Source organism: Trachemys scripta, chromosome 7 (assembly GCF_013100865.1).
Source record: "Trachemys scripta elegans isolate TJP31775 chromosome 7, CAS_Tse_1.0, whole genome shotgun sequence".
NCBI lineage: Eukaryota > Metazoa > Chordata > Testudines > Emydidae > Trachemys > Trachemys scripta.
In genome coordinates, this window is record NC_048304.1 from 84,514,244 (window position 1) to 84,528,989 (window position 14,746).

The window sequence follows — 14,746 nt, forward strand, 5'->3', positions numbered from 1 at the left end:
AACCCACTCTCCAACTCCCACAGTAAGCAGATACAAACATGGCAGGTTTTTCATTCCTCGCTCCAGTCACATGGCCTCCAAATCACCCAGCCAAGAGTCAATAGCAGTACTTTCTTCCTGGGCCCCATGCTCCAGGCCTCCCTCGGAGAGCGACCAATCTCATGACTTTTCTACCACTGCCTCCCTGCAATGAGCTCCCCCTAATGCTCCACTCCCCAGGCCTCCCTGCCTGAGTCTCCAACCCCTGCTCAGGGAACATCCCTAGGGGACCAAGCTCTTGCTCCCAGGCTCCTCCTGCAGCTCCCCACTCAGGTCTTCATCCACAGGACTCCCCCTTCTGCAGTGTTGCATTACCCTGGCCTCCCTGCCTGTTGCTTCTGTGCCTGCACTGGGGATCCACCCTCCAGCAGCAACCCTCTTGCTTCTGGGCTCGGCTTCCCCTGGCCAAGCTGGATCTTCCTTTTTCCCAGGGGGCCACTGCCCAAGCCTGCTGCTTGTCAGGTTCCAGCTTTGGTCAGTTCCAAAGAGCAGCTCTTTTCCAGGTCTCATCAGAAATCCTCTCTCTTAGGTCTGTTGGAGCTTTCTCCCAAGCACCTCTCGACAGCTCTCTGCTGCTCTTCTGTCACTCCTTCCCTGCTCCAGCAGCTCTCTCAGCTCTCACCTACCTCTTCCTGATTCTCTAGGTCTGCATTCAGACAGTTCTTTCCTACCTCGGACTCTGACTCGCCTGGTCTCCTCCATCAGAACCTAGGTGCACTCCCTTCAGCCTATCTGGGGTACAGTCAGGATGAATCACAAGGGCAGTAGACCCTGCTCCCTCTTAAAAGGGCCGATCACCCTGTGGCAGGGTGTTACCTTGCTTATTTGTCTCGGTACTTTGGTTTGTTGAATGTTAGCAACGTAAAACCGCTTGCAAGTTTGTTTCACAAAAGATGAAGTCAGTGGGCCAGATCCTCATGTGCTCTGCATCCAGCCTGAGTTCTGCTGCCAGTGTGTGCCGTGTCCAAGGAGAACCACTCCGGAGTAAGGGTGAGCCTGCTGAAGCACGACAGCCCCTGGGTAAAACAGACTGAAACCTATGGGGGAGCTCTCACCAACCTAGCCAAAGTTCCCTCCTTAAGCGCGAATGGCCACGTTCAACAGCTCAGCTGATTGCCTGCCAGCAAGAGGCATGATGCAAGACAATGGGTGTAATACACTTAACACCCTCCCAAATGCCAGATGACGAAGGATTTAGCCTACAGTTCTTTCTAGTGCCATTTAGGGATTAAAGCCCCACAGCATGGCCGTGGTTGGCCCGGGCCAGCTGACTCGGGCTCACAGGGCCTAAAAATTGCTGGAGCCTGAGCTCTGGGCCCCTCTACCCTGGCAGGATCTCTGAGCCCAGACTCCAGCCTGGAGCCCGAGCCCCACGAGCCAGCGTCAACTGACAGGCCAGCCACAGGTTTTTTTATCCCTGTGTTGACATATCCTTAATGGCCCAGTGCTGCCCTCTAAATCTGAAAACTGGTCAGTGGGAGGCTGTGACAGAATAGCATGCCATACCGTATTTGGGATGTAGTTGGTCCACAGTGCATAAACGAGAGTAAACACCCATTACCAACATTGGTACAAAAACTGCCGGCAGGAGCTGCCAGCTGGTTTGGCATGTATCTGCAGAGCCCTGCAAATCCGCGGGTGTCCACTTTATAGCCACGGACTGTTTTTGCGGATCAGATGCGGATACAAATTTTGTATCTGCTCAGGGCTCTATGCATCTGTAATGTGAGAAAGTCTGCAAGGATTTTGACGCCTCATTCAATACCTTCCAGCGGACCAATATGCAACAAACAAGGTACACACTGCATGTAGTTTCTAAGTAGGTCTTATTTTCATAAGGGAACATATTTCCCTCTCTCAATCTAACAGATCACAGTGTGAAACTGACATAAAACTGCAGGTCCTGATTCTCTTTTAGGACTACTGTGACAGCAAACCCTGTTGGCAGATAAGCATCAACTATCAACAACTGACAGACTCAGTCAGAACTGATCTCCCCCAATATAATAATTATTTTCTTGTGGTAGTGCCTAGGGACCCCAATCACAGAGCCGGACCCCATCATACTATGCATATAAACATATAAGACAGTCCCTGCCCCACAGCGCTTAGCATCTATGTACTGCCCAGCCCCCATTTTCTGGAGTGGTGGCTGATTTCTTCTGTGACTTTTCTTAAAGGCATCTATCTAACAGTAGGTTCAATCACAGTGTAGCTGGCTAGAGAGATCACATACTCAGTAGAAAGATGAAGCCTTTGTGCCCTCAGAGATAAACCCCCAGACATGCAACTGTTAAGCTTTGTGGTAGCACTTAAAAAGCTTGAAATAGAAAGATGGGTCAGGGAAAAGGAAAGGATAACTGAACAGAGAGAAACTTTACTTACCCAAACAGACTAGCTCCAAGATCAAGAGGGAGAGCAGAAAGTTGCTGGCAGCAAAGTGACACTTCATGGTTCCTGACAAAGAAGAGAAGAGACAAATTAAATATTTCAAGTCTAGTCAATTTTGTGGATGACATCTTTCCCCCAAAGCACACTTGTGCAGCTAAGGTGGGGGGCAAAATCCCTTCCCAACTTGGGTTACAGCAATGACATTGCAAACAATTATGACGCACCCAGGCAGCAAGTCCAAAATGTATTGACTGAAGGAGATAAACCAGGGTCATTCTATTAGGAGATGGGTAATCCCTGAAAGCCTCAGCCTTCACCCCACGCAACAAGTATGGGGAGACAGAGAAATACAGTCAGTCCATGAAAAATACCATCTGACAGTTACTGCTGCCCATCCCGCAGTCATGACCAACCTCACCCAAGAACTGGTTAAAGCTGGCAGTGCGTGGTGATACGTTGTTTGGGCACAGGAAGCAGAAGGGTGCCTCTTGGTGGGCATTCAGATGATGGTGAACAGAGATATCTATAAGCCACAGTAAGTACTGATCAAGTCCATAATGCTAAATTACACAGCTTCATGGAAATTAGAGATACAAGAGACCTACATCTGATTATCTTGTCCATAACTCTGGCTATACAGGATTGGACCTTACAGTTTAATATTGCATTAAAAGCAACTGTACATGTCCCAAGAGATGGGACTTTTGCCGTTTCCTTTGGGAGATTTTTCCCCTCTACAATTGGAGATCTCACTGTTAGGACAATCTTTCTTGATGCCCAGACAATTTTCGTTTGCTCATTTTTAATTTCATTACTCCTATTTATAGCCTTTTGGATTATTCTAAACCACTCCTCTCCCTCTTTGGTTTTAAATTCTTCACATACAGTCATCGTGTCTCCCTTCAGTCTCCCAAATTGTATTTAGCTCTTTTAACTTTGCTTCATTAGTTATTTCATAATAGTTATTGGAATCTGCCTAGTGTTTACTGAGGTGACCCCAACAAAACCCCGTATTCCAGGGACAGGCTAGCTATAGCCAAAGAGAGTGATTACCGCCTTTTTGCTCCTAGTAGTCCAAACCCTGCATTCTTTACAGAATTCCACTGTGATTGACAAGCCAATGCTTTCCAAATTCCTCCTTTCAGTTGACAATCTGCATCTGAATAGCATTAGGACAAAATACTTTACTACTCTTAACTGTCTTGATCCAATCAGGGTATGTCTAGAAGTATTAGAGGTAGTAGCTTTATGACTGTATGCCATATAACTGTGTTCTATGGCAGACCTCATTCCTCCTCCACCTCGCACACCAACGTGCAAACCAGGTGTGGGAAATCGAAGGGTTAAAATTATTGGATCAGAGTCATCCCTGATTTAATTCTATGAAGTCAATGAAGTTACACCAGGGATTAATTTGTCCCATTGTAGCTGGAAAACAGTGTCAAATGACTGCTCATGTCACAAATCAAAATGAGAGCAATGTTTTATTCTTAGTCTCCAGTGGATGTTTGCTCACATCATAAGAATCATTACACAGTTCAGCATGATCAGCAGTGTCTACTCAGCAGACAGCTCTCCAGACTGGCGCAGCATGGGGGCTGCATGTCTGGGCTGAGATGCACAGGACACGTTGTTGGGAAGGAGAGGATAGGGATAGCAGTGAAACGCTGGAGGTCAGAATTAAAGTTGCGTTGCAGTGTGGTATGGGAGCCCAGTACTGGTATAGCAGTGAGTTATCAAGTTGTACTGGCAGAACTGTGTGGGAGACCAGGACTGGAATCACTAAAAATTCACTAGGAATTTAGAAGTACAATGTAGAAAATAGCAGAGAACACATGAGCACATCCAAAGCTCTCAAACACCAGCACTGCTGTGAAATAGTTATGAGCTGGAAGAACATTGAATACATTAGCATGCAAATAAGCACTCTAGCACCCCACTTAGCTTCTAGAATTTCCCAGGCTAGTATTAACAGAGCACATGGCTTCTTACAATGAAACCACAGAATTAAAAATGCAAACAGAAATGGTTAGAATGGTCAGATGCTTACATTGTTTTCAGATGATTAAATAAAAGAGACGGGGGGTGGGGGGGGGACTCAAAAACCTCCAAACCACAGAACATTTGTATTTTAAAATGAGAAAAATAAAATCAAATTATATGATTGATAGTAAAATATATACTGTCCTGGAAACAAGTATACACTATGCAGGTATTATGCACTCACAGAGAGAGTGTGTGTGTGTATGTATATACATTTAAACAGAAAAAAAACAAAATGTATATGTAACAATCAAGTATTCTTATTTGTAACCATTTTCATCTCCATCCCACGTTACCACTCCTTCTTTTGTTATATTCTCTTGTTGCGTCTTGTCTAGTATCTTACATCCTGCAAACAATTTGATCAGGCAGACTCAAGCCGCCATGGAGTCCCACTGATTCAGCATGGGTAAGGAATCTCCTTTGAGGGGCTGGGGGCCTTAGACTAAGTGGCTGGGGATAGGCCCCATGTCTGACTGATCTATCTGTACCCACTGACCACATTGGTGGATGCTGTAAAATTAAGGCCAAGATCCTCAGCTGATGTAAATCAGCATTCCCACAGTCTTCAACAGAGCTACACTGGCTTATGCTAACGGAGGATATGGTCCAATAATTGAAGCTTGACATAAAAGCATGTATATAGCGACTAAAATGTGCTAAACTTCATTTCATGTAACACCAGTTGTACTCAAGGGGTAGATTAATAAAGCAGTGGATCCTGGATGAAGTGCTTTGATATGGGGAACTCCCACTTGGACTGCAACCACCACAAACAGGCAGACAGGACCTTGCTTTAATGAGTTATCAGTAAGATGGCACCTCTTATCATATAGAGGCTCTCTCTCTCTCCCCCCTCGCTCCAAACTGCATATTCGCATTTGGTTTGCGTCACCTCACCTCATGAGGACAGTTCAGTGTATGTGCAAATGAATCTATATTATCATCATCAAGTTACTTGCTGGAGGGAATGGGGGGGGAGGGGAGGTGTCACCATCTTGCCAAAATTGAGATAATTTGTGCCTCAAGCTGTGAGGGCCCTGAAAGTCTCTGTCCCACTTGAATTCTGGGAAAATGTCCTACACAACAAGACATTGAAGTCAATCCTGCGTGGTACAATAACTCACTTAAGCACACGCTTAACTTTTATGCACATGAGCAGCCCCTGGGAAGTGAGGCATGTGCTTATGTGCTCCTTTCTCAATTGCCACCAAAGTGCTCAGCGTCTTGCAGGATCAAACCCACTGAGCAACTTCCACTGCTATTACCCATATATTTAGCCCATCACAGGACAAAGAACTTCCTCTTCTCATCATGCATTCCCTTGCTCTTCCATTCCTAAAAGCCATGCAAGGTGCAAATTCCCCCACTCTCACTAATCCTGTACACCCAAATCCTTTCCCTCAGTATTGCTGCTTTTTCAAACCTACTGCTGTGACCAAGGAGGAGGTGAACTCACGTGGAATCCAGCAAGGCTTCTAACTCAGCTAGTAGCTTGCACTGGGGGAGGGGGGGGGGGGAGGGCAGAGAGTGATCACAATGCAATAAGAGGGACTTCTGTTGTGGTCCTGCTAAAGATCAGCCAGGAACAGCTCCACTGTCAGCACCTTCAACCCAGATTGTAACCAACCAGAGTTATGAACATACTAGGGGCTCTCTCTCGATTGTTGAGCAACCTTTATACTCATCTTCCTCATCTGTGATGAAAGTTTCCAGGCTAATATTCACACACCCTTAGCCAAAGAGCATCCTCCCTTCTCCTTCTCTAAAGGAACATCACAACATAGACCAAAGAATAGAACATAGAAATAACACAATGAAACTGAGCAAGAGTAAGGAAGATTTGGGCACCAACATGAATTTAAAAATGGAAAGGTATGTAAGCTTTTATTGATTGATTGATTTTCCCATTTTTCATTCACCTGTCCAGCTGGGACTGGAAGCTGAGAAACCATTAGGAGGCAATTATTTGGAGATTTCCAGCCCACCAGAACAGAACTAAAAGGGTCCAGTTAGTTTGCTAAAGGATCCACGCTAATCTGAAAAGCCAAAACTTGTGAGGCCCCCTCATCACAATTAGAAATGGAAGTGCTCCCTATCAGACAAATGTGTGGAATAGCTCCCCTCCAAGGGAAGTGATGGATACACCATTATCTGATTCATAAAACTAGAGCACTCACGGATATTCTATAGGCAGCAACACTTCTGGAAAAAACTGGGATCAATTCTGCCTTTTTTATTTTCTAAAATGTAACCTTTGGAAATCATGAACCTCGGTGGAGGTCTCAGATGTGAATTGAGAGTTCTCAGCCTTTAACTGAAAGAGCAGGAATGTTGAATCTTAAATAAGCTAGTATTTTTCCCAAATGTTTCAGTCATAGATATTAACAAAAGTCTGAAATGTTCAAATATAAACAAATTCCTTCTCTCAATTCATCAGGTTTTACTTACAGGGTATTTCTTACCAGTTCAGTCCCCATGGAGTCAACCAGGAAAAACAGGCTAGACAAGACCTACAACAAACCACCTCACACACACCAGTCTTAAGCTGTGTGGCAGGTCCTGCTCACTTCTGCCTCTGCTCAAGTTCACACACACAGCTAAGAGACCTTTTTGCTGGTAAACACCCCATGCAGTTTGTTTACCGTGTGGATTCCCATAACCCTGGTACACTATAGACAGAGTCCTAGGCAAAAAAGCCTCCCACTGCCCCCGGCCCCCCCGGCGGGGAGCGCGGCCGGGGAGGGCGGCGAGCCCGGCCGCGGCCCAGCTCTCGCTGGCCGGAGCGCCGGGGGGGGGGGGAGGAGGGGAGAAGGGGCGGCGAGCCCACCGCGGCCCTGGTCTCCCTGGCCGGCCGCAGCCCTGCTCTCCCCAGCCGGCTGGAGCGCCTGGGGGAGGGCGGCGAGCCCGGCCGCAGCCCTGCTCTCCCCGGCCGGCCAGAGCACTGCCCCCCTCCAGGTGCCGCCCCAAGCATGGGCTTGGTCGGCTGGTGCCTGGAGTCGGCCCTGACTATAGAGCTTTACACCTACAGCCCCTGGGAGCCCTCAGCTCCTGAGACAAGCAGGGGGAAGCAATCTGCTTCTTCCCATTCCACTTCCTTCCTGTGCCTTTTGTACCATCTGCCTGATGGCTTAATTAGCCACTTAGTTCTCCTCACCCATCAGTTAGGTACAGCTCTTCTTAAGTGAGATCTGCTCTCAGGGCCGGCTCCAGGCACCAGCTTCTCAAGCAGGTGCTTGGGGCGGCCGCTCCGGAGAGGGGCGGCACGTCCAGGTATTCGGTGGACGGTCCCTCACTCTGCCTGGGAGTGAAGGACCTCCCGCCGAATTGCCACCGCAGATCGCGATCGCGGCTTTTTGTTTTGTTTTGTTTTGGCTGCTTGGGGCGGCCAAAACCCTGGAGCCGGCCCTGTCTGCTCTACAGTAATTAATTAGAGCTGCAGTGACCAGAGTGCTGGCTCAGCTGCTATTGCCCTGCACTCTGTCACAAGCCCCCTCTTAGTGCCTTCTACTCCCTCCCTCCCCCCACAACCTACCAGGCTGTATATTACCGGGCTGAGGAAAATCCAAAAAGCCACAAACCCATTTTCTTCCATTGCAGGTCCCCTTTAAAGCATTGCCATTGTGGTGTGACACATCATAACCAAAGTATGAGTGTCCCTTTCCAGCACGCAGTCAAGAAACCCTAATTCCAGAGCGGCGCACGTTTTGCTGGCACCAGAGAGGATGCTGCTGCGGCCCAAATGGAGATGTCAACAAAACATCCCATCCTGCTGCCGTCTGCTGCATGAGACTCGCAAGAGGAGGAAACTGTGTTTGTGGTTTTGAACTGCGGCCACCACAAGCCAGAGAGGTGAAATGTTATTTTCCAGCTTCTCAGAGTGTGTTTCTAAAACAACTGGCAGTGGAAAAACCATTCAAATTATTTAGAAATAAAGACAGTTGACAGCCTCCCTTTTAAATTGAATGATAATCTGAATGTTGTATATTCCAAGTCACTTTTTCATTACATAAGTAATTGCTTGAAATGCCATTTTGATTGTCTTCATTAATATTGCATTTCTCCACACTGGTTTCTGGAGATGGTTTTGTTTTGATATTGTGGATTTAGGAATTTCAAGGGAGAACTTTAAAATTCTGCGTTGGAGAGAATATTTAATTGTTCCTTGTCCCTGAAAGAGATTCTTTGCTAAAACAATTCACTGTAGAAATATAGTTTCTTGTATATATAAATCTAATAAGGGCTCTGGATGGGTCACCCAAGGGAACTGAAACTGGGACCTCTGGATCTAAAAGCACGAGGCGCTACCAGGGCCGGCTCCAGCTTTTTTGCTGCCCCAAGCGATGAAGTGCCAAAAAAAAAAAAAAAAAAAAAAAAAAGAAGAAGATAAAGCCCCGATCTGCAGCAGTTCGGCAGCAGCTCAGCCGTGCTGCTTCATTCTTCGGCGGCAAGTCCTTCGCTCCGAGAGGGACTGAGGGACCTGACGCCGAATTGCCACTGAAGACCCGGACATGCCACCCCTTTCCATTGACCGCCACAAGCACCTGCTTCCTTTGCTGGTGCCCGGAGCCAGCCCTGGGCGCTACTGTTTAAGTTAAATGACAAGCTCCATTAGCTTAGGGGCAATAGCAAACTCAAGCTGCTAAGCAATCCAGCCACTAGAGGGTGACACAGACACACCTGCTCAGCATGTTACTTGAAACTTCTGCTCAGACTTTGGTGCTTTGACCATCCACCTATGGTGCTTTGACCATCCACCTATGGTGTGTTTTGAAGATGTACAACTCACTCCCCAGTGACACCCATTTCACTACATGTGTTCATCTGTGCTCCCACAGAGACTTTTAGTGAGACAATATTGGCCCCTTACTCATAGCCTTTTTCCTTTCAGTCGTTCCTAGGTCTACAGTGGTGACTCGGTGCTGCATATTCTGAAAGAGAAATGTGAGTGTTTTATTGTGACATATGCAGCATCCGGATTACCTTAGCTAGAAGTGGGGGTAGCACTTTAGATAACAGGCCTGCAATCAGATCTGCGTTCACAGAGTGTAGAGCCTCACTGACTTTCTGCCCACATGGGCCAGATTGCAGGATTGGGGCTGAAATTAGTAGAGGTACATCCCCTGGGTTTATGGTCTTGGCTCAGTGCCTACCTAGAAATCACTATAGGTCGTCTCTGCCTTTGGTTCAGAAGCCTGTCGTTATGGGGCAGAGAGTGCAATGATAAAAATGCTCTTTCAAGGGACTTAGTCTTCACTTTGTTATGTTGAGTTGCAGTCACCTCAGGAGGCCTGTGCTCCAGTTCCCCATCCCATGCCCTCACTGTAAATTAATCAAGGTGAAATTGGCAACAAGTGGTGGAGAAGCTGCCAGCGTTTCATCTAGAAGAATTATGGACTTGATGCACCCGCTCACGCCACGTCTGGATTTGCTGTTCTGTGTATTGTTATCAGGCTGGGAAGTGGCAGTTTATAGGGCTGTGCACCTGTATTGGTTATTTTAAATGCACTGTTGGGACACTTCTGTGCGAGAGGAGTTGTTATACATACAAAGTACCCTTAATTGCCTTAGTCAGAACAGCAGCAGCTTCTGTATTGCCTGTGCCCTGTTGGCAGCCAGGCAGAAACATTTGGGCTGCTGCTGGCATTTTTATAATCCCAAACCTACAATCGCCTCTTCCCTTTCCCCCACCTGGTCTTCTCTTTCCCGAACACCACCACAATATTTGTGTCTTTAATTTACAGTGTCAGTCTTTCTGTTTGCTGCATGCTGTTCCAAGAGCATAAAGAAGAAATGAAAGTATAAATCAAAAGTGTCTCCCAAACAGCTTTTGTGTGAGGAACTGCTCAGTACACAGCCCCTCTCAGCCCCCTTCCCCAAACTGCCTCTCTAGACGCACATCAAGCAATTAACGAGCCTCCGCCCCACGCCCTTTCCCTCTCCCCCCATTCACAGAATAATTGCAGCTGGAAAACGACAGCTGAGGCTACCCACTAATGGTATTTGCTTCCTTTAGAAAAGACAAGACAAAAAAGATCACTGGCAACCCAATAGGGATCTGTGTGTGTGTGTGTGCGCATGTGGCATTCATCCACCTGTCAAGGCGGCTTCTTCTGCGGTGGCATTCTGACTGCCACCATTGCAGTGATTTTCCCCCATCACACCTGGCTCTCTCTCTTCCTTCTGCTCCCAATTATTCAGGAACAAAGGAAGTGGAAAACACATCCTTCTTTCTAACCCATGGAGATTTCAACATGAAGAGGGTCTTTAAAATGTAGACAGATAGACCCCTAAACGGGGAAACACATCGGCAATGACAACAACAAAATAGCCACAATGGAATCATAGTATGAAGCAGGGATGTTAAAAAAAACACCCACACACATACAGAAACATCAGTAGGCTATGAGAGGAGAACTTCCTTTGTAAAACCCTGTTATTAAATAGCCACATACAGAACCACAGCATGGGACTCATGGTCAGACAGACAGACAAAAGACAACTTTAAATTGGGCTTCTCAACATATTCTAACCCATATTTAAACATTTAGGGCCAAAATCTGATCTTCGGTATGCATGACGACAAGCCCCTCACTCTGGTCCCCAACTCTGGATCTGCCTTGCTAATTGAGCTTTTCTAGAACGGGTTTAAGCCAAAACAATTAACCTAAACATCTTCAAATTTGGTAGAAGTTTGGATTCAAATCAGATTTCAGTTCTGAACTTCCTTCATTTATGTCTGAAAGAGGTGCTTGATGTCCCTTGACCTCTAGCAATTCTACGGACATTTGTCTTAGTTAATGTTTGTCCAGAGCTTTGATGATCACTGGGAAATCACCAAGTGCATTAAGACAACTATTTAAGATACTGCCACAATTAACTACTTAATCGGCACAGAATTAAATTTGGATCCCAAGTGATCCCATGGCACCTCAGGGCATGTCTACACTACAAACTTATGCCAGCATAGCTTTGTTGGCTAGCACACAAAGACACCCAGGCCCAGCAGAATTGCTATGTTAGCAAAACCCTAGCATAGGCACTCCTATGCCAACAGAAGAGTGCTTCTGTCAGCATAGCTAAACATTGCCTAGGGAAGTGGTGTAGCTATGCTGGCCACAACTCCTCTTTCTGTTGGCACAGGCTGCATCAAAGGCCTAGTCTACACCTAAAATTTAGGTGACCTCACTACATTGCTGAAGGCTGTGAACAATTTCATGCTGTGTACACAACTTAGTTAGGTCAACCTAACCCCCACTATAAATGCACCGAGGTTGGCAGAAAAATTCTTCTATCGACCTAGCTACCAGGCCTCAGAGAAGTGGATTACCTACACTGACAGAGAGAACCCTTCCATTGATGTAGGATGCTACAGTGACACAGCTGTGGCTCCATAGCTCTGCTGCTGCAGCCGCTGCAATGTAGATATACCCTATGCCAGCATAGTTATGCAGTGTAGACATGGCCTCATAATGAATTTCTATTCAGAGATTTGTGCATAGTAAAGCCATGCAACCATGACCAAGTCCAGCTGGAAATTGTTTTTTAAAATGGTTAGTCTTTGAATTAACCTCATGTTGAATCCTGGTGAGAACATGTGGGACAGAACCTGTCAGCTTTGACAGAACAAAGTGGTTCTACTGAAAGACACCAGTTTCCCCATGTGACCTCTAATTAATAATAATAATATATGGAGATATCCTATCTTCTTGAACTGGAAGGGACCCCGAAAGGTCATCGAGTCCAGCCCCCTGCCTTCACTAGCAAGATCGGGTACTGATTTTGCCCCAGATCCCTAAGTAGCCAAGGATTGAACTCACAACCCTGGGTTTAGCAGGCCAACACTCAAACCACTGAGCTATCCCTCCCCCTTGTGAATGCAAGCTGTGTTCCAAAAGCACCAGCAAATTTCAGCCTGCAAACATTTGCTAGTATCTACAGACTGCAAACACATTTGGATCGAACTTAACAAGAAAGTTGTGCAAAGTTTGTACAAACCACCGATGCTGCATAAATGCGGGTCCAGCTCCAACCAAGGCCAATTCTATGAACGGAATGTTTTTCCCACCTCTACTATGTGCCTGCCACAGCTCCCTGGTCAAATCCCTACCCCATTATACTACTGCATCAGAGCCCCAGTTCTTACTAACACACACACACTTCCCTCCCCCCTTCCTCCAATAACTTGTAGATCTTTTGCAACACAAATGGTTCACTTTTTGTCACAATTTGCTAGTAGCTCCTCCTGCTCAGGGATCTACCACTAGTTTCTAGCTAGGTGTTTAAAATAAATACATTTTACAGAAAAGTAAACTAAAGTTTAAAAAAAATTACATTGGCATGAGCAATACACAAGTCATAATTCCTGAAAATAACAAATTGCAGAGCAGGGTAATCAGAAGTAAATTGATATTGATAAATAAGCTTTTCTTCCTCACAGTAGGTGGTTTATTTTAATCTAATGAGTTTTAGATTTTCTGAGCTTTCAGATTCCATGATGAAGAGCCATCTGCACTGGAATTACAGAGCGCTTTGAAATATTGTAATTTTATGGCTCATTTTGTCAGGACTCTTGAAAATGAGATTTGTTCCCAGTGAAGAATTTTGCCCTCTTTCTCCACCCCCCACCTCCAACCCCATGGTGGGGAAAAAAGAAAAAAAAAAGAAAAAAAAAAACCACTTCCCTTGTTAAATAAATACGGGCCAACATATCTGTAGACATTTGATGGGGGTGTAAGGCACAGGGATGTGAGAGAAGGAAGCATGAATATGGCCAGTGTGTTTTGCGGGGCAAGAATACAACAATTTTTTTGTGAACGCCACAGCAGGTGTGTGTGTGTGTGGGGGGGGGGGGGGGATGCTTAATATATAGAGTCTAGTCTCCCATCTATGTACCCTTCACACCACATCTCTCTCTCTTGGATACCAAGACAAGGCAAGCAATTTCACAGAAGAATTGGGATCCGCTGGTTACTCCGTGGGCTGAATGATCAAGATACACCCGCTTCTCAAATTATCACAACATGGCTGAGGGCTAGGGAAGCAAGGAGGGAAAGGATAGCTGGTCCAAGGGGTGATACTGCAACAAGTCCCCTCCTGAATTGTACCTTGCAAAATGGAGCAATCTACCCTTAAATCTTACAACAAAGCACATCCCCCAAGATCTATATCCCAAACAGAGTCAGAGCAAGTGGCTATGGCAGACAGTCCCATGCATCATAGGAGAAAAAGCACATTTGAAAACCTTCTATGAAATCAACTCCCTCACCTTCCCTCCTGACTAGGGTGACCAGATGTCCCATTTTTAAAGGGACAGTCCCATATTAAAGCCCTCCTGCAGGTGTTCCGACTTTTTCTTAATAACAGGTAAATTTTCATGCATTTTCTGTCCGCCTCTGCCCTCCCCCATCAGTACAGGTGGGTTCTGCTGCTGGCCAGATCCCTGCTCACCAGCGGAGAGTGGGTCCAGTGGCCGACGATGTGGGAGAGTGTGCAAGGCTGGTGGCAGGGCAAATCTGCAACGTGCAGGGCCAGCTACTCCCCCTTCTGGTCCATCAGCACAGCCTCCACTGTGTGCTGGCTCTCGGCCAGCAGGTCCCTGCCCCCATCCTGTTTCCGGCTGCCCGCTGCAAGCTGCACTGGCTGGTGAGTGCAGGCAGGCGCCAGCGGGTTGTGTGTCACCTCTGCTGCCCACCCATCGACCCTTTATGTGCTTCCCCTCTCACTGTCCTCTCCCTGCTTTGCCCCTTCACCCCCGCCCTGCCCCACTGCTCCTCCACATCCCTTCTGCACCCAGCACTGAGCGGAGAACCAGCCCCTGGTCCGAGCACTCTGCTCACCAACAGCCTGGCCGGCATGTTCCTTCCTCCTTCCCCTACTGCCTCTGGCTGAGCCAGTGCCCTGGGAAAGCCCAACACCCTCCGGCGCGGGGCACTGGCCAGGAGGAGCCAAGCGCTGTGCAGGGCTTCGGTGCACAGCGGGCCGACACGGTAGGGTTACCATACATCCGGATTTTCCCAGACATGTCCGGCTTTTGGGGGCTAAAATCCCCGTCCGGGGGGAAATCCCCAAAAGCCGGGCATGTCCGGGAAAATCGGGAGGGAGGGAGGGCTCGGCCGGGGTCGGCGGTGCGGGGCCGGGCCGGGGTCGCGGGCATGGTGCCGGGCCGGGCGCGCAGTGCCGGGGGCCAGGCCGGGCCAGGAGCCGGGGTCGCAGTGCCGGGCCGGGCGCGGTGCCGGGCCAGGAGCCGAGGGCGCGGTGCCGAGCCGGGGGG

The 14,746-nt window shown here is 47.5% G+C and overlaps 1 protein-coding gene across 1 annotated transcript in view; it reads right to left on the bottom strand.

Annotated features, from left to right (window-relative positions):
* The window catches only part of CDH23 (cadherin related 23), a 544,508-nt gene that overhangs the window by 486,191 nt on the left and 43,571 nt on the right, over positions 1-14,746 (bottom strand). Inside the window, exon 3 of the mRNA XM_034775586.1 lies at positions 2,425-2,496. Coding sequence (XP_034631477.1) covers positions 2,425-2,496 — 72 coding nt within the window. The remainder of the gene's footprint in view (positions 1-2,424; positions 2,497-14,746) is intronic.